This window comes from Castor canadensis, chromosome 11 (genome assembly GCF_047511655.1).
Source record: "Castor canadensis chromosome 11, mCasCan1.hap1v2, whole genome shotgun sequence".
NCBI lineage: Eukaryota > Metazoa > Chordata > Mammalia > Rodentia > Castoridae > Castor > Castor canadensis.
Window position 1 is genome coordinate 13,025,186 of NC_133396.1, and position 27,986 is coordinate 13,053,171.

Genomic DNA, 27,986 nt, shown 5'->3' on the forward strand with positions numbered 1-27,986 from the left:
AATATAAAATGGTATAAGCATGCTGGAAGAGAGTCTGGCTCTTCCTCAAAGGTTTAAACATGGGTTATTATGTGACCTAAGAATTCCAGTCCTAGGTAAAAGCTGAAAACATACATCTACCAAAAAAACAAAACAAAGTGGTAAACACATGTCACAGTTACTGCTTCTTACCCTTTGGCTAAGATCAAGTGCAAATGTTTAGAGTAGCATTATTCATAATAGCCACAAAGAGAAAACCACCAAATGTTTATCAGTTGAAGAATACGTAAACAAAATATGGCATATCAAATGGAATTATACTCAACCATAGAAAGGAATGAAATACTAAAATATGCTACAGCACAGGTGAACCCAGGAAGCATTATGCTAAGCACCATAAAAGACCACATATGATTCCATTTATATTAATTTTCAGGATAGGCATATTGAAAGAAAAAGAAAGTAGATTAATGGTTATGGGAAACTGTGATGGGGGGCTGGAGACCAGGTGAATAACTGCTAAAGGGTATGGTTTCTTTTGGGAAAGATGAAAATATTCTAAAATTGACTGTGGTAATGGTTATCCAATATTGTGAATACATTAAAAATCACTGAACTGTACTCTTATGAATGACCTGTTGGAATATTAATTATACCTTACAGACATTGCTATTAAGACAAACAAATAGATCACAAGTAAAAGTCACAGCCTCTACCACATCCCTGAGGGCTCCCATGATCAGTACCAGGTACCTCTCTCTAGCCTCCCACCACCACCATTCCAGCCCACCTGCTCCTCCCTGGCCAAGAACATGACAGAAGCTGTCACCTTAGGTCCTAGAAGCTGACCTCAGATGTTCACGTGGCTTCTCAACGTCTTAAGGTTTTGCTTAAATATCACCTTTGTACTGAGGTCTCTTAGACCACCACATTTTATACTTTAAGTTGTAGCCCCTCTTACCTTCTAGTCTACCTAGTCATTTCATGTTTTGCTGCTTGCTGTTTTATTCCATGGGGCATAACACTTTCAGGTTCACTGCATAACTCACTTCTTCACTAGGGAACTTTTTAAAGTCTGTCTCCCCCACTGTAATGTAGCCCCATGTTCACTGATCCTTCCTAGTCATTTCGCACAGAGTCTGGTACACATAGGGATTCAATAAATGATAATCAAATGAAAAAAGACACTGTACTAAAGTTGGCTGAAGATTTGCTGAACATATAAGTTCTAATATTTAGTGCCAAATCTTTATAGAATATACAAAATGAATAAACAATAGTGCCAAATCTTTATAGAATATACAAAATGAATAAAGCAGTGTTAGAAGTCACTTTTCTATCACTTTGTCCACATTCTTATTTTTCATATGTTACAGGGAAGGAATGTTCTTGCAAACAATAAGGAAAAAGCTCCCCAAGTCACCTTTGAGGAAGGTGGAAATGTCACCTTTTATTCAAAGCAGTGCTTTGGGGATGATTTAAGAAAATTTTTTTTTGAGGTAACTGTCAGTTAATATGACAATCTATCACTGGCTACTTTATATTACTTATTATTGTGCTTCACTGATATGTTGAGCTGCTTGTTCTTTTTTACACAGGTACACAAGTACACACAGGTACACTTCTTTCAGGTTACCTTTTGATAAGATTTAAGATGAGTTAAAACATGAATATTAGAGGAAATGAACCATGGAAAATGTTTCACAGGTTTTCAAGTTAGATATTTTAACATTCTAATGTATTTACTCAGACATGATTAAGGTTCTAAGGACAAAGAATATTCAGAGACAAGCAACCAGTTTCACTGATGAGAACAAAATGCCTCTTATCATTTACTACTGCTACCTAACAAGCATCAAATTTCAGATCTGGCTCATACACTGAAGTCTGGAGCATCCAGCTATCCCAAGATATTTATCTCCTAAGTATTCTCTATAAATACCAAGGACTGTAGCCCTGAAAATACTAAGACAACAAACTTAGGAATTCAGTTCTATGATTACTGATGCATAGATAGTCAGAATAGTAGTCAAGAATAAATTTGAGGAAGTATTAAAGATCAAGCTTAATCTGTTTTTTGTTTGTTTATTTATAATTCAAGACTTGGGTTTCAAAGCTCTATCTCTATCAGAGCTTACCACATTGAACCTCAAGTAAGGAGACTCCTTGTCAGCAAACTATGCTCCAATATCCTTGGCATTTTCCAAGCAAACATGGCTGACCTCTCCTACTCTGTAGACTTCTGCTCTTCACAAAGGCTCCTTTGTTTTGTTTTGAGTTTGGGTATTTTTGTTTTCTTGTTTTATTCTCATCCAGTCAATCTTCAAGGTTATATGTGGATTTGTCATACCTGAGCAGGTACACAGTAACTGTGCCCAGTCTAGGAACTCTACATAAGGCTTCCCCAGGCCAGGAAGCAAGCCCACATTGCTACATATCTGCAGAGCAGAGCATCTAATTCCACCTGACTGAAGTAGTCAAGCAGTGAACCTGCCCAATTCTGAAGGCCAGCCAGAGAAGGCAAAACTCATTATTTCACTTACCTGTGGAGCACGACCTCTTGCTCAGTCTATCCTGGAAGGCTGAGAAGCAACCCTAGAGACCTTGCCCAGCCTCAGACTCCAACCTACAGCCCTGTCCAACTACGGATTTCAAACAGCAGTACTACTTTGCCAACAAATGCAGCTTACAGTCCTGCCTGATCAGAAGTGATTACAGAGCACAGCCAGCAATTGGCCCTGACCATGGAGCACAGCTAATGGTCTTCGGAGCATGGGCAGCAGCCCACCTAACCTCAGAGCATAGGCAGAGGCCCAGCCTAACCAATAGCAAGGTCTGCCTGGTCATAAACACTACTTGCTGGCCTATCCAGTATCCCAGGACAGACTAAACCATGAGGAATACCTACAAATGCCAGAAGAAGTGGCTCCTTCTTCAAATGCATAGCCAACAAGGCAAAGATACAAGGAATACAAAGGCTCAGGGAAGTATGATACCAACAATAACAGACTCTAAAGAAACAGAGGTTTATGAAATGAGTACCAAAGAACTCAGAATAAGCCTCTTAAAAAAGTCTAGAGAACTTTAAGAAAATATTGATGAAAATTAAATGAGTTTAGAAATTATACACAAGATGATAGGTTCAGAAAATGGAAACATTTTTAAAAAATAGAAATCCTAGATATAAATAATACTGAAATGAAAAATTCAATAAAAGCTTGAATATCAGACTTTATCAAACAGAAGAAAGAATCTGTGAGCTCAAAGATGGTAAATCTGATATTTTCCAGTCAGAGAAGAAAAAGTTAAAAGGATGAAAGGGCTAGAGGTGTACCTCAGTGATAGGGTGCTTACATAGTATATGTCAGGTGTGAGACTCTGGGTTCAATTGCCAGTACAAGAGAGGAAAGAAAGAAATGACAAGGGGGCAAGAAAGGATGGAGGGAGGGACGGAAAGGAAAGGAAGGAAGGAAGGAAGAGGAGATTTTACAAGTAAGATTTGCAGAATTAGAGATAATGAAGGGTTCAGAAAAAATATTAAAGAAAATAATAGCTCTTGTGGTTTGGTTATAAGATGTCTCCTAAGGCTCCTGTGTTGAAGGCTTGGTCCCCAGTAGTAGCACTATTGAGAGATTAGATCATTAAGGTGCTAATCTCATCAATGGATTAAGCCATTTGAGTTAACAGCTGAATGGTATTAGTAGGTAAAGTCACTTGGAGGAAGCAGGTCATGAGGGCAGTCCCTCGATAAAAGGGTGTGTCTTGTACCTGCCCCACCCCTGCTCTTGTTGGCCCTGAGATTAGCCACTTTTGTTTTATCATATGCTCCTGCCATGATGTTCTACCTTACCACAAACCCAGAAACAATGGAGTTAAGTGACCATGAACTAAAATTTCTAAAACCATGAGCCAAAGTAAACCTTTCCTATTTTAGTTGGTTTTCTCAGGTGTTTTGCCAAAACAATGAAAAACTTAATAACCCATGGCTGGAAACTTTCCAAATCTAGGGAAAGATGTCAACATATAAGCACAATAATTCAGATATCTGTAAATTATTTCAACACATGAAAAACTCACCAAGATACAGCATAATCAAACTATCAAAACTCAAACAAAATTCTGAAAGTAAGAAGACATAAAATATATAACACATACAAGTAAATCTCAATATGGCTATCAGCTGAAATGATATTTTCAAGGTACCAAAGGAAAAAAATGACCAACCAGGAATACTTTACCTGGAAAAGCTGTCCTTTGGAAATGAGGGAGAAAGAAGATTGTCCCAAAAAACAAAAAGAAGGCAAGTTCATTACCACTAGGCCTGCCTTACAGGAAATGCTAAAGGAAGTCCTTTATGATGAAACAACGGCTGTTAATTTATAATATGAACCATAAGAAAGTAAAAAGTTCATTGGTATAAGTAATATATATTCATATTCAGTAAGAAAAATTTCAAAGAATATATCTACAGAAAGTCATCAAACCACAAAGGAAAAGAGGAAGAAAGGAACAAAGGATGTACAAAACAAAACTATTAGGAAAAAAATTACAAAATAACAGTAGCAAGTCTTTACCCATATCAATACTTACATTAAATATAAATAGACTGGGCTGGGGGACTGGCTCAAGTGGTAGAGCACCAGCCTAACAAGAAGGAGGCCCTGAGTTCAAACCCCAGCAACACAACAAAACAAATAAACAAACAAAAATATATAGAGACCAATTTTTCACTCAAAAGGCAAATGATGAAAAAAGACATAGCATTACTGAATTATGGTAATTACTAATTATAATAAATACTTCCTGTAAAAGATCCATCTCACATTTAGGGACACGTAGACTGAAAGCAAAGACACAGAAAAAAGACATTGCATGCAAATGGGAATGAAAAGACAGCAAAGGTAGTTACAGTTATTTCAGACAAAATAGACACTAAATCAAAAACTATGAAAAGAGACAAGGAGAGTCATCATATAGTGACAGAAAGGTCAATTCTTCCAAAGGACAATAAGGATGTACGCCTCTACCTTGGAACACCTAAATATATAAAGCAAATATTAACAGATCTGCAGTGAGAAATGAACAGCAATAGCAGAAGACTTCAAGATAGCCCTTTCAGCAACATGAAGACCATCTAGAGAGAGGGTCTCAGTCCAGGCTGACCTTAAACTCTTGATCCTCCTGCCCCAGCCTCCCCAGTATTGGGATCATTGGGATGTACCACCATGCCTGAACTGTTTTTATTTTTGAGACAAAATCTCACTATATAGCCCAGTGGCCTGGAACTTTCTCCTTAGCCTAGGTTGGGCTTGAACTTGAAATCCTCCTGTCTCAGAATTCTGTGTGCTGGGATCACAGGCATTTACCACCACACCTGCCATCTGGAAACTTTCAAGGATGCAAATTCTGAGCCTCCTCCAGACTTACTGAATCAGCAACTGTGGGGGTTGTGTCCAGAATCAAGTTGTAACAAGCCCTCCAGGAAATTCTGAAGCAGGCTCAAGGTCGTCTTATAGCATGGCTCTGATAATGTGGTTCCTATCTCCACTCCTTTGCTTGGCATTCACAGTCCTAGATGGTCTGCTTGCAATCTCCTACTCTCCCTCTCTTCTACTCGGCAGGTGCTCATGGCATTCCTCAAGCACTTTCTTGCCTTTTGTCTTTCTCCCACTCTTCTTTTTGCAAACTCTGTGTATTTTCCCCAAGATGCCTTTCTGATGAGTCCCACTGGTCCTTTAAGGTCCTGTTCAAGCAGCAACTTTCCTGACCCAGTTTGAAGTATTTTTCTTCTCTTTTGTGCTCCAGACACTATTTATTTATTTATTTATTGTTATTGTTTTATTATTCATATGTGCATACAAGGCTTGGTTCATTTCTCTCCCCTGCCCCACCCCCTCCCTTACTCCCCACTCTGCCCCCTGCCTCTTCCCCCCACCCCCTCAGTACCCAGCAGAAACTATTTTGCCCTTATTTCTAATTTTGTTGAAGAGAGAGTATAAGCAATAATAGGAAGGAACAAGGGTTTTTGCTGGTTGAGATAAGGATAGCTATACAGGGAGTTGACTCACATTAATTTCCTGTGCGTGTGTGTTACCTTCTAGGTTAATTCTTTTTGATCTAACCTTTTCTCTAGTTCCTGGTCCCCTTTTCCTATCGGCCTCAGTTGCTTTTAAGGTATCTGCTTTAGTTTCTCTGCATTAAGGGCAACAAATGCTAATTAATTTTTTAGGTGTCTTACCTATCTTCACCCCTCCCTTGTGTGCTCTCGCTTTTATCATGTGCTCAAAGTCCAATCCCCTTGTTGTGTCTGCCCTTGATCTAATGTCCACATATGAGGGAGAACATATGATTTTTGGTCTTTTGGGCCAGGCTAACCTCACTCAGAATGATGTTCTCCAATTCCATCCATTTACCAGCGAATGATAACAAAAAATCAACTTTTTATAAGATGTAGTACATACACCAATGAACTATTTGGAAAAGAAATTTTTTAAAAATTCCATTTATAATAGCAACAAAACAACCATAATTAGGTATAAATTTAACCAACGAGCCAAAAGATATATATACTGAAAACTATGAAACACTAATGAAAGAAATTGAGGAAAACAATGGTGAAGATATCCCAAGTTCTTAGATGAAAGAATTAATACTTTAAAGTGTCCATACTAACCAAAGCAATCCACAAATTAAATGAAATCTGTATGGAAATTCCAGTATCAGTTTTCACAGAATTAGATGAAATAATCCTAAAATTTGTATGGAACTATAAAAGCCAAATAGCCAAAACAGTCCTCAGCAAAAAAAAGAACAAAGGCAAAGTCACTAAAATATACATTGAAACTACAGTAATCAAAACAGCATGCTATTGGTATAAAAGTAGACATGAGTAAGACAGAGTCCAGACTGAATGAAAATAATTTCAACCCTAGGATACTCTATGCAGCAAAACTATCATTCAAAATAGATGGAGCAATAAATATCTTCCACGATAAGCAGAAGCTAAAGTGATATATGACTACCAGGCCACTACTACTACAAAAGATTCTCCAAGGAATTCTATATACAGAAAATGAAAGCAAACAAAACCATGAGAGGATGAGCAGTATCAAAACACAGGAGAAGAAAAGACAAGGAATCAGAGAGTAGCACTGATTTAGCTGCATACAATCAAACCCTTAAACAAGAAAAACAACTAAATGATAGGAATCACCACATACCTATCAATATTAACACTGAATGTCAACAAACTCAACTCTCCCATCAAAAGACATTTGATCCAACAATCTGTTGTTTACAGGAGACCCATCACATCGACAGAAACAAGCACTGGTTTAGGGTGAAAGGCTGGAAGAAGACTTACCAAGACAATGGCCCCTGAAAACAGGCAGGAGTAGCAATACTTGTATCAGACAAAGTAGATTTCAAACTTACATTGATCAAATGAGTTAAAGAATGACACTTCATACTAATAAAAGGTGAAATACACCAAAAGGAAATAACAGTTATCAACCTATATGCACCCAATGTCAGCGTACCAAATTTCATCAAATATACTTTAAAGGTCTTAAGAGCACATACAGACTCCAACACAATGGTAGTGGGAGACTTTAATACCCTACTATCACTGATAGATAGGTCATCCAAACAAAAAAATCAAAAAAATCAATGAAGAAATTCTAGAACTAAATCACATAATAGATCAAATGGACCTAGCTGATGTCTACAGAATATTTCATCCAACATCCACAAAATATAGATTCTTCTCAGCAGCCCATGGAACCTTCAACAAAATTGATCATATCTTAGGGCACAAAGCAAGCCTCAGCAAATATAAGAAAATAGAAATAATCCCATGCATTCTATATGATCACAATGCATTAAAACTAGAACTCAACAACAAACACAACAGTAAAAAATGCACACAATTGGAAGCTGAACAACACATTGCTCAATGATCAATGGGTCATTGATGAAATAAAAAAGGGAATTAAAAGGTTCCTGAAAGTTAATGAAAATGAAAACATGACCTACCAGAACCTATGGGACACAGCAAAGGCAGTCCTAAAAGGAAAGTTTATAGCCAGGAGTGCATACATTAAAAGGACAGAAAGATCTCAAATCAATGACCTAATGCTACATCTCAAAGTCCTAAAACAACAAGAACAGGCAAATCCCAACACAAGCAGAAGGAGAGAAATAATAAAAATAAGGGCCAAAATCAATGAAATAGAAACAAAAAAATACAAAGAATCAATGAAACAAAAAGCTGGTTCTTTGCAAAAATAAGTAAGATCGACAGTGCCCTGGCAAACCTGACTAAAATGAGTAGAGAAAAAACCCAAATCAGTAAAATCAGAAATGCAAAAGGGGAGATAACAACAAACACTATGGAAATTCAGGAAATCATCAGAGACTTCATTGAGAACCTATATTCTAATAAATTTGAAAATCTTGAAGAAATGGACAGATTTCTAAATACTTATGACCATCCAAAATTGAACCAAGAGGGTATTAATCACCTGAATAGATCTGTAACACAAAATGAAACTGAAGTACCAATAAAGAATCTCCCAAAAAAGAAAAGCCCAGGATCTGATGGATTCTCTCCTGAATTCTATCAGACATTTAAAGAAGAACTAATACTAACTCTCCTTAAACTGTTCCACAAAATAGAAAGGGAAGGAACACTGCCTAACGCATTTTATGAAGCCAGTATTACTCTCATCCCAAAACCAAAGAAAGACACCTCCAAAAAGGAGAACTATAGGCCAATTTCCTTACTGAATATCAATGCAAAAATCCTCAATAAAATAATGGCAAACCGAATCCAACAACGTACCAGAAAGATCATTCACCATGACCAAGCTGGCTTCATCCCAGGGAAGCAGGGGTGGTTCAACATATACAAATCCATAGATGCAATACAGCACATTAATAGAAGGAAAGACAAAAACCACTTGATCATCTCAATAGATCAGAAAAAGCCTTAGACAAGATCCAATACCACTTTATGACAAACGTTTTAAGAAAATTAGGAATAGAAGGAAAGTACCTCAACATTGTAAAGGCTATATATGACAAACCTACAGCCAACATCGTACTTAATGGTGAAAAACTGAAACCATATCCTCTAAAAATCAGGAATGAGATGAGGTTGCCCACTATCCCAACTCCTATTTAACATAGTACTGGAATTCCTAGCCAGAGCAATTAGGCAAGAAGAAGAAATAAAAGGAATACAAATAGGTAAAGAAACTGTCAAAATATCCTTATTTGCAGATGATATGATCCTATACCTTAAAGACCCAAAAAACTCTACCCAAAAACTACAACAATAATGAACAAACTGAGAATGAATATATGGAAACAATTCCATTCACAATAGCCTCAAAAAAAAATCAAATACCTAGGAGTAAACCTAACAAAGGATGTGAATGATGTTCACAAGGAGAACTACAAACCTCTGAAGAAAGAGATTGAGGAAGACTACAGAGGTGAGAGATCTCCCATGCTCATGGAGTGGTAGAATCAACGTAGTATAAATGGCTATACTGCCAAAAGCAATTTACATGTTCAACGCAATTCCCATCAAAATCCCAATGACATTCATCACAGAGATTTAAAAATCTATCCTAAACTTCATTTGGAAACACAAGAGACCACAAATAGTCAAGGCAATGTTCAACAAAAAGAGCAATGCTGGAGGTATCACAATACCCGACTTCAAACTATATTACACAGCAATAGCAACAAAAACAGCATGGTGCTGGCACAAAAACAGACATGAAGACCAGTGGTACAGAACAGAGGACCCAGAGATGAACCCACACAGCTATGCCAACCTTATTTTTGACAAAGGTGACAAAAACATACAATGGAGGATAGGCAGCCTCTTCAACAAATGTTGCTGGGAAACTGAACAGTTATCTGCCTACAGAAAATTGAAACTAGACCCAGGTCAATCACACTTTAGTTGTATCAACTCAAAGTGGATCACGGACCTTAATATCAGACCTGAAACTCTGAAGTTAGTATAGGAAAGAGCAGGGAATACTCTGGAAGGAATAGGTATAGGCAAGGACTTCCTCAGTAGGTCTCCAGCAGCCCAGCAACTAAGAAAAAGGATGGACAAATGGGACTACATGAAATTAAAAAGCTTCTGCACAACAAAAGAAATGGTCTTTAAACTGAAGAGACCACCCACAGAGTGGGAGAAAATATTTGCCAGCTATCCATCATACAAAGGACTGATAACCAGACTATAAAGGAAGCTCAAAAACTAAACTCCCTCAAAATCACTGAACAGATAAAGAAGTGGGCAACTGAACTAAACAGAACTTTTTCAAAGGAAGAAATCCAAATGGCCAAAAAACACATGAAAAAAAATGCTCACCATCCTCAGCCATAAAGGAAATGCAAATCAAAACCACACTAAGACTCTACCTCACCCGTTAGAATAGCTATCATCAAAAACACCCCCAACAACAAATGTTGGGAGGATGAGGGGAAAAAGGAACCCTCATACACTGCTGGTGGGAATGTAAGCTAGTTCGACCACTTTGGAAAACAATATGGAGGCTTCTTAAAAAACTAAACATAGATCTACCATATGATACAGGAATACCACTCCTGGGGATATACCCAATGGAATGTGACTCAGGTTACTCCATAGGAACCTGAACACCAACATTTACTGCAGCACTATTCACAATAGCCAAGTTATGGAAACAGCCAAGATGCCCCACTACTGATGAATGGATTAAGAAAATGTGGTATTTATACACAATGGAATTTTACTCAGCCACAAAGAATGAAATTTTGTCATTCGCAAGTAAATGGATGGAACTGGAGAACATCATCTTAAGCAAAGTTAGCAAGGTTCAGGCCAAAAATCATATGTTCTCCCTCATATGCGGACTTTAGACCTAAAACAAATGCAGTGATATTATTGGACATGGTCACACGCTAAGGTGAGAACACATACAGGACAGGAGCTAATATAGCAATCCTAAACTGACAGAGGCCACTATGGGAAGGTGACTGGGCAGTAGTGAAGAGGCCTGGAAGAGATAAACCAATTTGGGTTGTAATACACATGTGCATGGAAGCAATGCTAGGAATCTCTCTGTATAGCCATCCTTATTTCAAACCAGCAAAAATGCTTGTCTTTCTTATTATTGCTTATGTCTTTTCTTTAACAAAATTGGAGAAAAGTGCAGAACAGGTTCTGCCTGGAAGCAAGGGGTGAGGGGGCAGGGAGGGAGAGATGGCCCAAACAATGTATGCACATATGAATAAATGAATAAATTTTTTTTAATGGGAAAAAATCTGGCTCCATGGCTCACACCAATAATTCCAACTATGCAGGAGGCAGAGCTTAGAAGAATTGTGGTCCAAGGTCAGTCTGGGGAAAAAAGTTGGCAAGACACTATCTCAACAAACAAGCCAGGCATGAATAGTGGTTCATACCTGAATCCCAGCTATGTGGGAGGAGCAGGTAGAAGGATCATGGTCATGAAAAAATGCTTAGTGTCACAAATCAATAAAGTAATGCAAAATAAAACTACAATAAGCAGCTCACAGCTGCTGTAATGATTATTACTCAAAAGATGATAGCTAACATGTGCTGATGAGAGGGGAGAGAAAAGTAAACCTTTGTGCACAGTTGGTAGGACAGTAAATTAAAGCAAACAGTATGAAGGTTCTCAAAACTAAAAAACAGAATGACCATTTGATCTAGCAATCCCACAACTGAGTAAACAGAGAAAGGAATTGAGATCTATACGTCAAAGGGATATTTGCACTACCATGTGCATTCAGCATCATTCCCAAAAGCCATGACATGAAATCTTCCCAAATGTCCATCTCTGGATAAAGAAAAAGTGGCACAGACATACACCATAGAGTACCGTTTGGCCTTTAGAAAGAAGAAAACTCAACATGCATGAACCCAGAGGACACTGTGTTAAGTAAATAAGGCAGGTACAGAAAGATAAAACTGTGTATCTCACATACATGTGTGATCTAAGAAAGTCAAACTCACAGGGTAGAGGCTACAATGGCGGTCATTTAAGACTGCAAAAGAGCAAGAGGAGGGGAAGGGGAGGTGATGTTTAACAGATACATTCTTGGTCAGATGAGAGGAATGATTTCTAGTGAACAATTGCACTGCATGGGGACTACAGCTAAAAAATATATCTCAAACTGGCAAACTTCAAATGTCTCACCACAAAAAATAAGTAAGGTCATATATATATATCAAATAGTTGGTTTTAACCATTCACGTGATAGACATACACCAAAGTGTCACACTGTGCACCATAAATATACAATTATGATTTTTGAATTTAAAAAATAATAAAATTCTTTTGAGTCTAAAATAATTTGTAAGGATGAACAGAAGAATAAGCAAAGTGAAGGGATAAGAAAGAAGAGAGGGTAAACCAAGCATGGGAGACATGGTCTATTCAGTATTTTTAAGATAGATCGTCATATAAAATTGATTTGGGGTTCTTTTCACTTCAGCATAAATAAAACATTAACACAAACTGTACAATATTTAACATATTAAACATATAAATTCTTAAAAATTAAGACTTTATGTACTGTAATCAAAACAGAAAATAGTTTAAAACATACAAAAGACTTTAAATCTGAAAAATTAAATAACAGTGGATATATCACTTTAGATAACACCAACCGAAAATGCCAAACCCCACTCCATTCTTCTTCCACACATTAACAAATATTCAAAAGAGAAGTCTTAAAAACTTTGTATAAAAATACAGAACTCTCAGTTGCCATAGAAGCAAAAGATTCTGCTGCATCATACATCATTCCAAATTCCAGTCAACAACAACAAAAACACAAGCAAATGCAAGTATTATATAACTCTGGCTTCAAGGGAACCTAAGAATAAAACTTGGTGGCCAAATTAGAAGAGAGATTGGATACATTTTTGTGACTGTTGGTTATTTAAAGCAGCAAGAAAGAAGTAAAGAAGTGTGTTGGATCTTCCTGATAATGGTGCCTTACAGGACACTCTTTGCTCCATGTAAGACAAGACCCAAGTTATACATAGCTTAAATAGCCTACCATAGCTCCTAATTTTTTTCCTAATGTAACAAAAGTTCAAAAGTAAGCTTAAATATCAACAACTCAAAATTTCAAGGTTAAGGTTACCGTAATTCAATCTTTCCTTAATGGTCACAAAACGGTTTCTGCAGTTCTGGACAGCTGGGGAGGGAAGGCAAAAAGGGTGAAGGGAAAAGGAATTAGGGTAAAGGACACATATAGCTAACAGACTCCTCTTTTAAGGAACTTTCCTGCAGTTTTCTGCCAATAACAAATTAGTTATCCTGTCTACATCTCACTCCTTAGAACTACATTAGATGCCCAGCTCCAACTGCAAGGTAAGAAAAGTCCATAGTTTAAGCCCATGTCTCTTGTTGCCCTAAATAAAATCAGGGTTCTATGAGAAAAAAGGAATGTATAATGGGTGAACATCTTATAGTTGCCATCAAATAAGGCCATAATAAGTTATTATTCTTTCTCTAGTAAAGTACCATGTGTTACATTACAGGTAATTTCACATATAATTTATGAATATTAGTAAGAATAGATATGAAATACAGAAATATTTCTAGAAATATAAATGCCTTATAATTTACTAACACAATAAGAGAATTTACCTAAATTAAACAAAATAGGCTGATTTTGGTCATTTCCCTGTATTTTGTTATAATATTTGATTTGTATTTCTGAACTTATTATTTAGTGACCTTACTAAATTCAGTAACTATAACATTTTAACAAGTAAACATTTAAGAAATTTATAGCCACACAAAGAGGCAATAATTCCAAAAAAGGCATAACCCATTGGGCTACCACAAGCCCCTCCTCTGTGTTTTCTTAAACCTATTTATTCCACAACTTGCGCCTACACTACCACCCACCTTTATGCAATGGCCTATCGTAAAAGCCACAAACATGTCTGTACTCTCAGTACTTGACATAAAACAGGTATCCATAAACTTTTTTTTTTTTAGAAATGAATGAAAGAAATAAAATCTGTTGAATCTGTTCATCAGCCTGTATGTCGATAAGAGTCAAGGTACTAAAAAACATAATATTAGTATTTTTATAAATCAGCCAGATGACAAAAGAGATTTTTTTCTAATTTGGAGTTTTCTGCAGCTTTTTCTTTCTTTGCTTATTTTGTTTCTGAAAAACAGATCAGTCAATGAATATTATTAAGGAAAAAACATCAAGTAAGCTCCTAAGAATATAAATTAACATTTCTAATTATCTTATTTATTTTTATTTTGCTTTATTTGCCTTTCAAATAAATTAAATTTCATGCTGAAATTTAAATGATATTGTAACAATATTAAGAGGTGAGACCTTTAAAAGGTGATTAATTTTGTTACTGCCAGACTGAGTCAATTATTAAGTGAGTGGGTTCCTGATTTTAAAAAAGATGCGTTTGGAGAAATCTTTCTCTCTGTATTGCGTTGTCACTCCCCCTCCTACTACACACACAAAGCCCTTTACTAAAATGCTAGTACTGTGCTCTTGCACTTCTTTGTTCCAGAAATGTTAGACAAATAAATGTTTTTAATATATTACTCAGTTTCCTGTTATAGCAGTAGAAAATGGACCAAGGCAGATTCTCTTTAAACATTTGAATCTTACCTAATTTTGTTTAAAGACTAAATACAAGAGAGTAAAGAGACTATTATTACAAACTGAGAGAAAATGCTTCTATTTATATTAGGTCTTCCATTATTTTAATACTAGGTTGGAAATACTTATTTAGAATTACATGAAGCTGGGCATGGTGGGACACAGCCATAATGCCAGCACTCAGAGACAACAAGACAAAGATACCAGTCACAATGAATGATTTGTGTGATCATTTGTAAGCCTGTTTGTAATCCAAATACACATGACACAAAGCATCCAGATGGCATTCTTCCATATTTTTATAGTGAGAAGCTTTTTTCATTAATTCAACAACAATAATAGTTAGATGAACTAAACTTAAAATCTCTAAGAATCCAAAGAACTGGCCAGCCACTTTCAATTATGTGAGGAGCCAGAATCAATCCCACTCGTCAACAGCAATAGTTTTCATAATTTTGTTTTCAAGGCAAACCAGTGGGTTTTCCAGATATAAAGTTTGTATCATGTATCTAGTGACTGTGAAGAGAAAGGGATGGAAGTTAAAGCCAGACATTTAGCAGCAAATATCATCTAACTAGAGTATATTTTCAAAAGGAGAAAAACAAGGTAGAAACGAGAAGCCTGTAGAAGCCCCAGGAGGAACGAGTTAGCTGACACTCAGCAATGGATTTACAAGATTAAAAAAATTCCACTTTAGAACTGTTGCCAATACTTCAAAACACATAGCTGTCTTTTTCATTCATTTATTTGTCTCACAGAGAATAGATAAACACAGAGCACTATTTCTTTTTAAAATATGGTTCATGATACACACATAGATTTAACCCTAATAGTAATACATTTTCACAATTAAAATATGCACTTTAATTACCGATAGCTACAATGGATTTCATCATTGAAGAAAAATTGAGTTATTTAAGCAACATTAAATGAGATGAGATGTTCTTCAAAGTGAAAGAAACAGCAGGGAGCAATTTTTTTTAAAGTTTAAGTCTGGTCCATTTTCTCTCATGGGTCTCATTTTTGAAGCAAAGATTCTCTTTCTAAAACAAACTCAAAGCTTTTATTTTTTAATTCAAAATTCCACTGTCTGCTATATGCAGCAGTCTCCAAATAAAAAATTATGCCCTACAGCTCTGCTGGCCTTTTCACAAAATATTTCTGCAGAAAAGACAAAGGCAGTTTAAAACAAAAACAGAAAAGGAAGACTGCAAAAAATAAAGACTACAGAAAAATCTAAAACATAATTCTCCTTATAATTGATCTCTAATTTTTCTTTTAGAAATTAATCTATTATCAGATCCACACTCAATCAACTGGAATAGAAGACTTCTAAATTATCACATTTTGACATATATTTTCATATTTTGTTTAATATTTGTTCAATTTTGCACTGTAAGAAGAACATGGCTGACTTGATTCTTTTATAAATGGGACTCCTATTACTGCACTCCTACCAAGGATGCTTTCTTACTTCAGAAATTTCAACTGCATTTACCAAAACCATGTGCAACTGAAACCACTGAAGAGCATCCCTTCAACAGAAGACAACTCAAATAATGTCCTGCTCATCACTTGTCCCTGTTCATTTTCAAGGAGTCTGAATTAGCACTACTCAATAGATCAGGTCTGGTGAAGGTTGCACACAAAGACAGGACAGGGGAAGAAGGATATGGGGAATGGGGGACTCCCCAAGGACATGACCCATGTGGCCCTTCCTTCACCGGGTCATTTAACTAGTCCATAGAGACATGAGACCAAGAAGAAAAGCGCACACAAGCTCCTAAGGTAAAGAAAAGGAAGAGTCAGTGGGTCTGGCAGGTTTGGTGAAACAAGACAAGACAGATCATGAGCTGGCATAGCAGAGAACAATCAGAGATGATCTGAGGAGACTGAAAGGGTAGTTCCAGAAGTACCTCCACAAACACCACCTGCCATTCCTGGCTGTCTTTTTGGTAGCCATCTCATTTTGTGTCTGGGCAGGGTTCTTAATATAATGGTTCCTGAGATTACATTGTCTCCAGGGCTTTCAGTTCTGCCATACAAATTCTATAATTATTAATTTTCTACATTGCCTACAATATTCTTGTATATTTTCTAATTTTTTCACCATGAAAAATTACGATAAACATCCTGGAGAATACATATTGAACATTTTGTAGTTCTGAAAAAAATTAAGTCGTCTAAGTAGAACCAGAAGGTAAATGAGCACAATGCTAAACCAGTCCTTCAGAACAGTTATAACACTTTGTACTGCCCCCAGAAGCACATGCAACTGCCTGCTTCCTCAGGCTTCTGGAATTTCTAGCACATTGCTGTTTCAATTTATTTTTTATAAATGGAGTAAAATAAAATAAAAAATTACTAGTCAAAATAAGCATTTTTGATTATCATTGACTACAAAAACGTACACTGGAACTTTAATAGGATTGTATGGATCTTTAGGCCAATTTTGGGAGAGTTGCCATCTTGATACTGTGACTTCAACTCCATGAACATATGTGAGCTTTCTACTTACTTTTAAACTGTCTACTTATTTTCAAATATCTTTCAGTAATATCTAGACTTACTTACATGTCTTCATCTTATTTTATTAGTTTATTTGCAAATATTTTATTCTTTCTCATGCTGTTATGAATTAAATTGTCTTCTTAATTTCATTTTCAGATATTTCCCTATGAATATGTAGATTGTGATTGATTTCTGCATATTTTTCTTGTATACTGAAAATGCATTTAAATCATTTATTACCGCTAGTATTTCTTTTACAGATTTTCACCACCTAGGATCATCATGGTATCTACAACATTTGTACTTCTTCCTTTCTAATCTGTATGCTTTTTTTTTTTCTTTTTTGTTTGTCTGTTTCTTGGTGCACTGGCTAGATACTCCAAAACAATGCTGAATAAAAGAAATAGCATAAAGAGACACTGTCTTCTTAGAAGAAAAAGCATTCAGTCTTGGAACATTAAGTTTACTGACTTGTGGTGTTTTCATAGGGGTCTTGTATTAGGTTGAATAAGTTTACTTCTAGCCATAATTTTCTAAAAATTTATTAAAAATCATAAATGGGTATTGGAGTTTTTCAGATGCTTTCCTGCCTCTATTAGTATAATTAGGTAATTTCATCCTTTATTTTATTAATATTAATATGCTGTATAAAGTTGATTTTCAAATTTTAAAACAACCTTGGGTTCTTGGGATAAATCTCATTTGGTTTGGGCTGGGCATGGTGGCTTAAGCATATAATTCCAGCTAGTCAGGAGGCAGAGATCTGGAGGATCACTACTCAAGGCCAGCACTGGCAAAAAAAAGTTTGCAAGACCCTATCTGAACAAATAAAAGCTGGGCATGATGGCATGTGCCTATCATACCAGCTACATGGGAGGCAGGTCATGGTCCAGGCCAATCTAGGCAAGACCCTACTAGAAAAATAACTAAAGCAAAAAGGCTGGGGACATGGTAGAGCGCCTGCCTAGCAAGCGTAAGGCCCTTAGTTCAAATCTAGCACTGCCAAAAAAAACTCACTTGGTTTCTATATGTTGTGGATTCAGTTCACTAAAATAGCATTCAGCATTTTAAGTCCCTGTTTGTGACAGATAGTAATCTAAAGTGTCCTGGCTTTGCTATCAGCTAACACTGGTCCATAAAGTGTTCCTTCTTCCTCAATTTCCTGAGCTTTCACATTTTTCTTTAAATATTTGATACAATTCACAGGGGAGCCATCTAGTTCTAGTCTTGAGCTTCACAGCACCAACACAGCAGAGTAAAGGCTTTGAAACACCCATGGAAGATGCGAACAAGACTTTTGCTCTGAAATGAACTCAATTAATAGTCAGTTAAGACAAAAAACTCAATATCATCTAGGGAATTCTAATAGAAACCAGAGATTATAAAACATTTTGTATACAGTCTTGTTTTCATATTCTTTCATTCAGCAGGATTTTGAGATTTATCCACTTTCTTGAAAGTATCAGTAGTTCATTTCTTTTTATTGCTGAGTAATATTCCATTTTATATTCCACATTTTGTTTATCCTTTCATCTGTTGAGTAACATTAGGGCTGTTCTAGATTGAACCTTTCATGATTAAAGCTGTTGCCAATGTTTGTGTACAAGTCTTTATCTGGACATGTGTTTATTTCTCTGGGTTAAATATATAAAAGTGAATGGCTGACATATGATCATTGTATGTTCAACTTTTTAAGAAAACTGGCAATTTTCCAAAGTGGCAACATTATTTTATATCTACCAGCAATGCATAGTACTCGATTTATCTCTCACCTTTGCTAACACTTGGTATTGCCCACTAATCCTTACCATTTTAACATTCTAATATAAGCAAAGTTGCATCTCCTGTTGGCTTTAATGTGCACCTCAGTGGTAAATGACACAGAGTATCTTTTCTGTACTTACTGGTTGTTTGTACATCTTCTATGAAGTGTCTGCTCAAATTTTTTTTACTTATTTTAATTGGGTTGTTTGTCTTTTATTGAATTATAAAATTTCATTTATATTTTAGATATAAATTCCTCGAAATACAGGTATTATAAATCTTTTCTACCATTCTCTGGCTTGCCATGTCTCCTTTTGTTGTTTTTTAATGGAATCATTCAAAGAGCAAATAATTTTCATTTTGGTAAATCCAATGTACCAATTTTAACTGAAATTTAATTTCCAGTTTTATTGCATTGTATGTCTTCTCTGACATACCGAGTGTTAGAAATAGATGGAGGATTTCTCTATGGTCTACTGAGTTTCATAACTTCTTACTGACAGTAAACAGTTAATGTGTTGTCTCTGATAGAAAGTAGAAATACTGTTGTTATACAAACTGTTATTTAGACCTACTATTTGACTTGTTCTTTCCTTCATCTATTGTAGAGAAAAATATATCAAACTATCCAATTACTAGTTTACTCTTAACATCTTTTCATATGTGAATTGATTAGTCCCATTAATATGAAACAATATATCCCTTTGTCTAGTTTATTGACTTGCACTCATTCCACTCTGTATGGTATTTTACCACATTCATAATTTATTTTGTCTGAATATAAGTGACATGTTTTCAATATCCTTTTAAATACAAGTTTTGTATAATTTTATTTTAGTTGTATGTTTTATAAACAGTATATTCATGGATTTAAGTCTGCTCATCAATACTATTTTTTAACTAGAAAAAATTTAAATATTAATGTTTACTATTGCAGCAGTATATTCTGTCTCACTTTGGCATTTTATGGTGTTTCTGCTTCTGTTGGTTTGGCAAAATCTCTTCTCAAGGTTAGCTATTATCTTCTGAAGATATTTATGAGAATGCACATTTTGTTATATTTTTAATGTCTATATTTTGCTGAACCAGAATAAACTGATCTAAACCAGTAGTTGAACAATAAGTTTGGCCAAAAGGGGCTTCCATATATAGTGAAGCTTGATGCAGGCAGGCTGTAACCTAACCAAGAGCACACTCTTGTAACTCTTGTAGATAAGCAACAGAGCCTTGGCAGCCAACACACCAATCGCAGGCTAAAGGCCACCAAATTATGCCCAAAAAAGGAAACAGCAAAGTGTACCAATCAAGTCATTTCTGCTGATATCATTTCCTGTCTTTATGGTTATAAAAATAATTCACCACAGTATAAGCTTGGGACAGGGCAGATTCTAAACCATCTTTAGTCTGAAATACTGCCTGGCTCTAGAACATTATTTTTTCCATGCTATACTAAGATTTATAAATTTCAACTGGACTGTATTTCTTTTGATAGTTTATACATTTCAAAATTATTTTAACCTGCATTTCCCTGATTTTAATCTTGTAAGTCTCACATATTCATGACATAGAGTCACACTTTGCTCTCCCATCTACTTTTCTTTCTTGTTTTTTTTTGTTTTTTACTGCAGTGCTGAGGAACAACCCAGGGCCAAGTGCTCTACCACTAAGCTCTACTCCAGTCCTACGCATCTATTTCTTGAACTTTATTATTGTAATCTAGGGACATAGACTCAAGTTATTACATTTGTATTTTACACTTTACATGCTTTCTTTTTCAGAAATAATTACTTAACATTCTATTTTATAACTAAATTTTTAACAATTATTTACATTTGTTTTTACTTTATTGAATTCCTGTGTTCTTGCCTTATCACTTTCACGATGGTATCCTCATGTGTGAGAAGTCTCATGCTTCATCTCTGGATTGACTGATGTGTTCATATAATTTTTCCAGAAAATAAAGAAGTTATATAAATATGTGTGTGTGTGTGTGTGTGTGTGTGTGTGTGTATTATACAAACAAGACATTTCTTGCTGATTTTGTGAGTGAAAAACTCCTTGGTTTATATAAACTAAGTAACAACTTTTGCTTTCAAAACTGTGAAACATTGTGACATTATTTTCTAATTTCTTTGCCGTATCATCCTGCCTAGAAACTGGCAGAATATTCATTTTATTCTTGAGGTTCAATTCTTTTTCCAGGATGTATCCAGGTTCACTGCACAGTTTTACTTAACTTTTGACCTTTATAAAGGTACTAATTTTCTGAGATGTTTTCCTGAATTCTACTGTAGCTCATTTCTAGAAGTATGCTTTTATCCTGTGAGTGCTAAGTGCAGAAACCTTTTCTTATCGTACATAATATTCTCCCACGTTTTATGTTATTCACCTGTTTTTGTGTTCCTATTCACCCATGAATTCTGGGCTCTATTACTATTATATCATCAGCCCCAAGATGTACCTTTACTGAATTCTGCACACAGAAAATGAAAGCAAACAAAACCATGAAAGGGCAGGCAATACCAAACCACAGAAGAAGAAAAGGCAAAAAAGTAGACAGTAACACTGATTTAGCTACACACAATTACACCCTTAATCAACAAAGACAACTACATGACAGGGATCACCATGTACCTATCAATATTAACACTGAATGTTAACAGACTAAATTCCCCCATCAAAAGACACCGACTGGCAAACTGCATTTAAAAGGAAGATCCAACAATAAGCTGCCTAAAGGAGACCTATCTCATTGACAGAAACAAACACTGCCTTAGGTTGAAAATCTGGAAGAAGATTTACCAAGCCAATGGCCCCCGAAAACAGGCAGGGGTAGCAATACTTATCACAGACAAAGTAGACTTCAAACTTACATTGATCAAACAAGATAAAGAAGGACACTCTATACTAATAAAGGGGAAATACATCAAAAGGAAATAACAATTATCAACCTATATGCACCCAACATCAATGCACCCAATTTCATCAAACATACTCTGAAGGACCTTAAAACATATATAAACTCCAACACAGTGGTAGCGGGAGACCTTAATACCCCCCTATCACCAATAGATAGGTCATCCAAACAAAATATCAATAAAGAAATCCTAGAACTAAATCACATAATAGATCAAATGGACCTAGCCGATGTCTACAGAATATTTCATCCAACTGCTGCACAATATACTTTCTTCTCAGCAGCCCATGGAACTTTCTCCAAAATTGATCATATCTTAGGGCACAAAGCAAGCCTCAGCAAATATAAGAAAACAGAAATATGCATTCTATCTGATTACAATGCATTAAAACTAGAAATCAACAACAAAAACAGCAGTGAAAAACAGGCAAACAATTGGAAACTGAATAACACATTACTCAATGATCAATGGGTCACTGATGAAATAAAAGAGGAAATTAAAAGGTTCCTGAAAATTAATGAAAATGAAAACACGACCTACCAGAACCTATGGGACACAGCAAAGGCAGTCCTAAGAGGAAAGTTTATAGCCACAAGTGTATACATTAAGGACAGTAAGATCTCAAATCAATGACCTAATGCTACATCTCAAACTCCTAGAACAACAAGAACAGGCAAATCCCGAAACAAGCAGAAGGAGAGAAATAATGAAAATATGGGTCAAAATCAATGAAATAGAAACAAAAAAAATACAAAGAATCAATGAAACAAAAAGCTGGTTCTTTGCAAAAATAAATAAGGTCGACAAACCCCTGGCAAACCTGACTAAAATGAGGAGAGAAAAAACCCAAATCAGTAAAATCAGAAATGCAAAAGGGGAGATAACAACAAACACCACAGAAATCCAGGAATCATCAGAGACTACTTTGAGAACCTATACTTCAGTAAATTTGAAAATTCTGAAGAAACGGACAGATTTCTAGAAACTTACAACCACCCAAAACTGAACCAAGAGGATATTAATCACCTGAATAGATCTATAACACAAAACGAAATTGAAGCAGCGATCAAGAGTCTCCCAAAAAAGAAAAGTCCAGGCCTGAAGGATATATTGCTGAATTCTATCAAACATTTAAAGAAGAACTAATACCAACTCTCCTTAAACTGTTCCATGAAATAGAAAGGGAAGGAACACTGCCTAACTCATTTTACGAAGCTAATACTACACTCATCCCAAAACCAGACAAAGACACCTCCAAAAAGGAGCACTATAGGCCAATTTCCTTAATGAATATCAATGCAAAAATCCTTAATAAAACAATGGCAAACCAAATCCAACAACACATAAGAAAGATCATACACCATGACCAAGTTGGCTACATCCCAGGGATGCAGGGGTGGTTCAATATACACAAATCTATAAATGTATTACAGCACATTAATAGAAGGAAAGACAAAAACCACTTGATCATCTCAATAGATGCCGAAAAAGCCTTCGACAAGATCCAACACCACTTCATGATAAAAACTCTAAGAAAACTAGGAATAGAAGGAATGTACCTCAACATTGTAAAGGCAATATATGACAAACCTACAGCCAACATCATAATTAATGGGAAAAAACTGAAACCATATTCTCTAAAATCAGGAATGAGACAAGGGTGCCCACTATCCCCACTCCTATTCAACATAGTATGGAATTTCTAGCCGGAGCAATTAGGCAAGAAGAAGAAATAAAAGGAATACAAATAGGTAAAGAAACTGTCAAAATATCCTTATTTGCAGATGATATGATCCTATACCTTAAAGACCCAAAAAAGTCTACCCAAAAACTGTTAGACACCATAAATAGTTACAGCAAGGTGGCAGGATACAAAACCAACTTACAAAAATCATTAGCTTTTCTATACACCAACAGCAAACAAACTGAGAAGGAATATATGGAAACAATTCCATTCACAATAGCCTCAAAAAAAATCAAATACCTACGAGTAAATTTAACAAAAGATGTGAATGACCTCTACAAGGAGAATTACAAACTCCTGAAGAAAGAGATCGAGGAAGACTACAGAAGATGGAGAGATCTCCCGTGCTCATAGATTGGTAGAATCAACATAGTAAAAATGGCTATACTACCAAAAGCAATCTACATGTTTAATGCAATTCCCATCAAAATCCCAATGACTTTCATCATAGAGATTGAAAAATCTACCCTAAAGTTCATTTGGATACACAAGAGACCACGAATAGCCAAGGCAATACTCAGCAAAAAGAGCAATGCTGGAGGTATCACAATACCTGACTTCAAACTATATTACAAAGCAATAGCAATAAAAACAGCATGGTGCTGGCACAAAAACAGACATGAAGACCAGTGGAATAGAATAGAGGACCCGGATATGAATCCACACAACTGTACCCACCTCATTTTTGACAAAGGTGCCAAAATAAACGATGGAGAAAAGACAGCCTCTTCAACAAATGTTGCTGGGAAAAGTTGTTACTTGTCTGCAAGAAACTGAAACTAGATCCATGTCTATCACCTTGTACTAGTATCTACTCAAAATGGACGAAGGACCTAAATCTCAGACCTAAAACTCTGAAGTTACTACAGGAAGGAGCAGGATACACTGTGGAACTAATAGGAATAGGCAAAGAGCTCCTTAAACCAGCAACTAAGAGAAAGGATGGAAAAATGGGACTTCAAAAATTAAAAAGCTTCTGCACAACAAAAGAAATGGTCTCTAAACTGAAGAGACCACCCACAGAGTAGAAGAAAATGTTTGCCAGCTACACATCAGACAAAGGACTGATAACCAGAATATACAGGGAACTTAAGAAACTAAACTCTTCTAAAATCAATGAACCAATTAAGAAATGGGCAACTGAACTAAACAGAACTTTCTCAAAAGAAGAAATTCAAATGGCTAAAAACACATGAAAAAATGCTCACCATCTCTAGCCATAATGCAAATCAAAACCACACTAAGATTCCACCTCACCCCTGTTAGAATAGCCATCATCAAAAACACCACCAACAACAGGTGTTGGCAAGGATGTGGAGAAAAAGGAACCCTCTTACACTGTTGGTGGGAATGCAAACTAGTACAACCACTCTGGAAAAAAATTTGGAGGCTTCTTAAAAATCTAAACATAGACCTACCATATGATCCAGCAATCCTACTCCTGGGGATATACCCAAAGGAATGCAACACAGGTTACTCCAGAGGCACCTGCACACCCATGTTTATTGCAGCACTATTCACAATAGCCAAGTTATGGAAACAACCAAGATGCCCAGCTAATAATGAATGGATCAAGAAAATGTGGTACTTGTACACAATGGAATTTTACTCAGCCATGAAGAAGAATGAAATTTTATCATTTGTAGGTAAATGGATGGAACTAGAGAACCTCATTCTGAGCAAAGTTAGCCAGGCTCAGAAGACCAAAAATCGTATGTTCTCCCTTATATGCGGACTTTAGATCTAGGGCAAATGCAGCAATGAGGCTGGATTTGGATCACATGACAAGGGGAGAGCACATATAGGAGATACAGGAATAGGTAGAAAACCCAAAATGTGAAAGCGTTTGATGTCCACACTCCAGAGGAGCTAATAACAGAAACCTTAAAGCGACAGAGGTTAACATGAGAAAGGGATCAGGAACCAGAATAAAGATCAGTTAGAGATGAATCAACATGGGTTGTAACACGTGTACAGGAAAGCAATGCTAGGAATATTTCTGTATAGCTATCCTTAACTCAACTAGCAAAAACACTTTGTCTTCCTTATTAGGCTTATGTCTTTTCTTCAATAAAATTAGAGATAAGGACAGAACAGGTTCTGCCTGGAAGTGACGGGGGAGGGGGGATAGAGGGGAGTAGGGGGCAGAGGGGAGAAATGACCCAAACAATATATGCACATGTGAATAAGTGAGTAATTTAAAAAAAGATGTACCGTTACTGAGTCCAAACAATATGACTATCACAGTCAGCTTTTCTTGGGAATTTGTACTTTCGGCTTTAGCAATTTCAAACATCTAAATTTTTAGCCTAAACTTCTGGACAGCTTATTTTAAAAGTCTTGCCTAGACCTTTTTCCTTCAATTTTTTCTCTATACCTTTAATTTTAAGCCTATGGGAGATTTTCCTATCAGCTCCATGGAATATTTGGACCAGATAAACATCCTAGGCCCTGGGTCCTGATCATAGCAAGGAACTGGAATTTTTATTTCTATAGCAGGCATGGAAAGTCTCTGCTTACCAATACAAATTTTCAGTAGGAATCCAGCTTTTGCCTTAGGCAGCAAGAAGAAAACAAAAATGAGATTCTAGGCGCTACTCTCAGAGCCCAAATCCCTAAAGTCAGTATGAACAGAAATCAAAATTGAGAAAATAACCACAAAAAATAAATAGTGTTGTGAACTGTAAACCCTGTAGGGCTTAGTCAGAGGCACACATCACGCCCTCCTAAAGGACGTTTCTAACATGAATGTGTGCTATAGCTGCTAATGGCATCCCAAACAAACACTGCAACACTCTTGCCACTCAGGAACACTGTGAAATAACCTGAATATACTCCAATAAGAGAACTGAGAAGGAGGGCACTGGTGCCTCACAACTGTAATCCTAGATATTCAGGAGGCTGAGATCAGGAGGATTGTGGTTCACAGCCAGTCAGGCAAAAAGTTCACGAGTCCCCATTTCGACCAGTAATCTGGGCATGATGGTACACACCTGTCATCCAGCGATATTGTACAAATAAAATAGAATGATCATGGTCCAAGTCAACCTGGGCAAAAAATGAGACCCTAGCTCCAAAAATAATGGAGTAAAAAGGTCTGGAGATGTGGCTCAAATGGTAGCACGCCTACCTAGAAAGCACAAAGCCTGCAGTTCAAACCCCAATACAACCAAAAAGAAGAAAAGGGGGAGAGAACTGATCATTAAAATATGGTTATCTTCATATGATAAAAATATTATTAACAATATTGCACCAAGTCAACATAGAACAGAGATACATAATATTAAATATAAATGAGCAAACAAGAATACATGAAATTTGTATCGTGCAATTTTTAACATACAAAAATAAAACAATTATATGTGCTTATAATATGTACTTTACATATGCATATTATATCATATATGTGGACATACATGATATAAAAGTATGACATTAAATGCTACATTTTATTTGTTGTATTTTACACATATGTATTATATACCAACATCATATATGTATGTAACAGTATAAAATAGACTGAACTAACTCACACAAAATCAGTTATAGTAGTTTTCTAAGAGGCAGAGGAGAGAATAACATGAGTGAAAATGAGTAACAAGATCACCTGTAATGTTTTAGTTTACGTAAACAGAGCATTAACAATTGTGGGTAATTCACGATAAATAAGTAGGCATTAGTAGTAATTCCATTTATTTTTTACAAACTTAAAAAAATACTGCTTAACCTATAAAAGAAGAGAGACAGGTTCAGCCCTCCTGAACCTTCAGTTGAAAATAATTTGCTGTAACTGGTCAATTAAACACTATTTATGAAACATGCAGAAACAGAGACATGGTCAGCTTGAGCCCCTACTCTATAGAAACCAGTTGGTGGTAAAGTTTTCCTTGTAAGGCTAATTCATTCCCCTAAACAAGACATTTCTTTTTCCTTTTTTTCTTTTTTTTTTTGTGGTGCTGCAGTTGTAACCACGGGCCTTGTACATGCAAGGTAAGTGCTCTACCAGTGAGCTACATCCTCAGCCCGACAAGACACACTCTTGCTCTTAACATACTTGTAGAAGGAACTTCGAATGACTGTTCTGACATTGCTTCGAGGATGAATCAAGGGGTAACGTCCCTTCCACTGGAGATGAGAATGCACCTTTCTACTAAGGGAGTGATGCTATGGTTGTCTTACCTGCGCTTTCATTTCAGCATAGACCTTCTCCGAATTCAGTTCCACCTGCCGCTTAAACTCTTCTAGAGCTGCATCTGCCTGCTGGGCCTGCAATCTCTGAACTTCAGTCACACGAGTGAGCTGCTCCTCTTTTTCTCTGCAAAGTTCAGAAAAGCTTCAGAGCTCAACCATAAAATATTTAGTCTTCTCTCAAATAAAATTCA

At 36.1% G+C, this 27,986-nt stretch overlaps 1 protein-coding gene across 19 annotated transcripts in view; it reads right to left on the bottom strand.

Annotated features, from left to right (window-relative positions):
- The window catches only part of Cep112 (centrosomal protein 112), a 459,140-nt gene that overhangs the window by 246,358 nt on the left and 184,796 nt on the right, over positions 1–27,986 (bottom strand). For all 19 annotated transcript variants that reach the window (XM_074045313.1, XM_074045307.1, XM_074045308.1 and 16 more), the window contains one exon: positions 27,784–27,919. In XM_074045313.1, the coding sequence (XP_073901414.1) occupies positions 27,784–27,919 (136 nt within the window). The remainder of the gene's footprint in view (positions 1–27,783; positions 27,920–27,986) is intronic.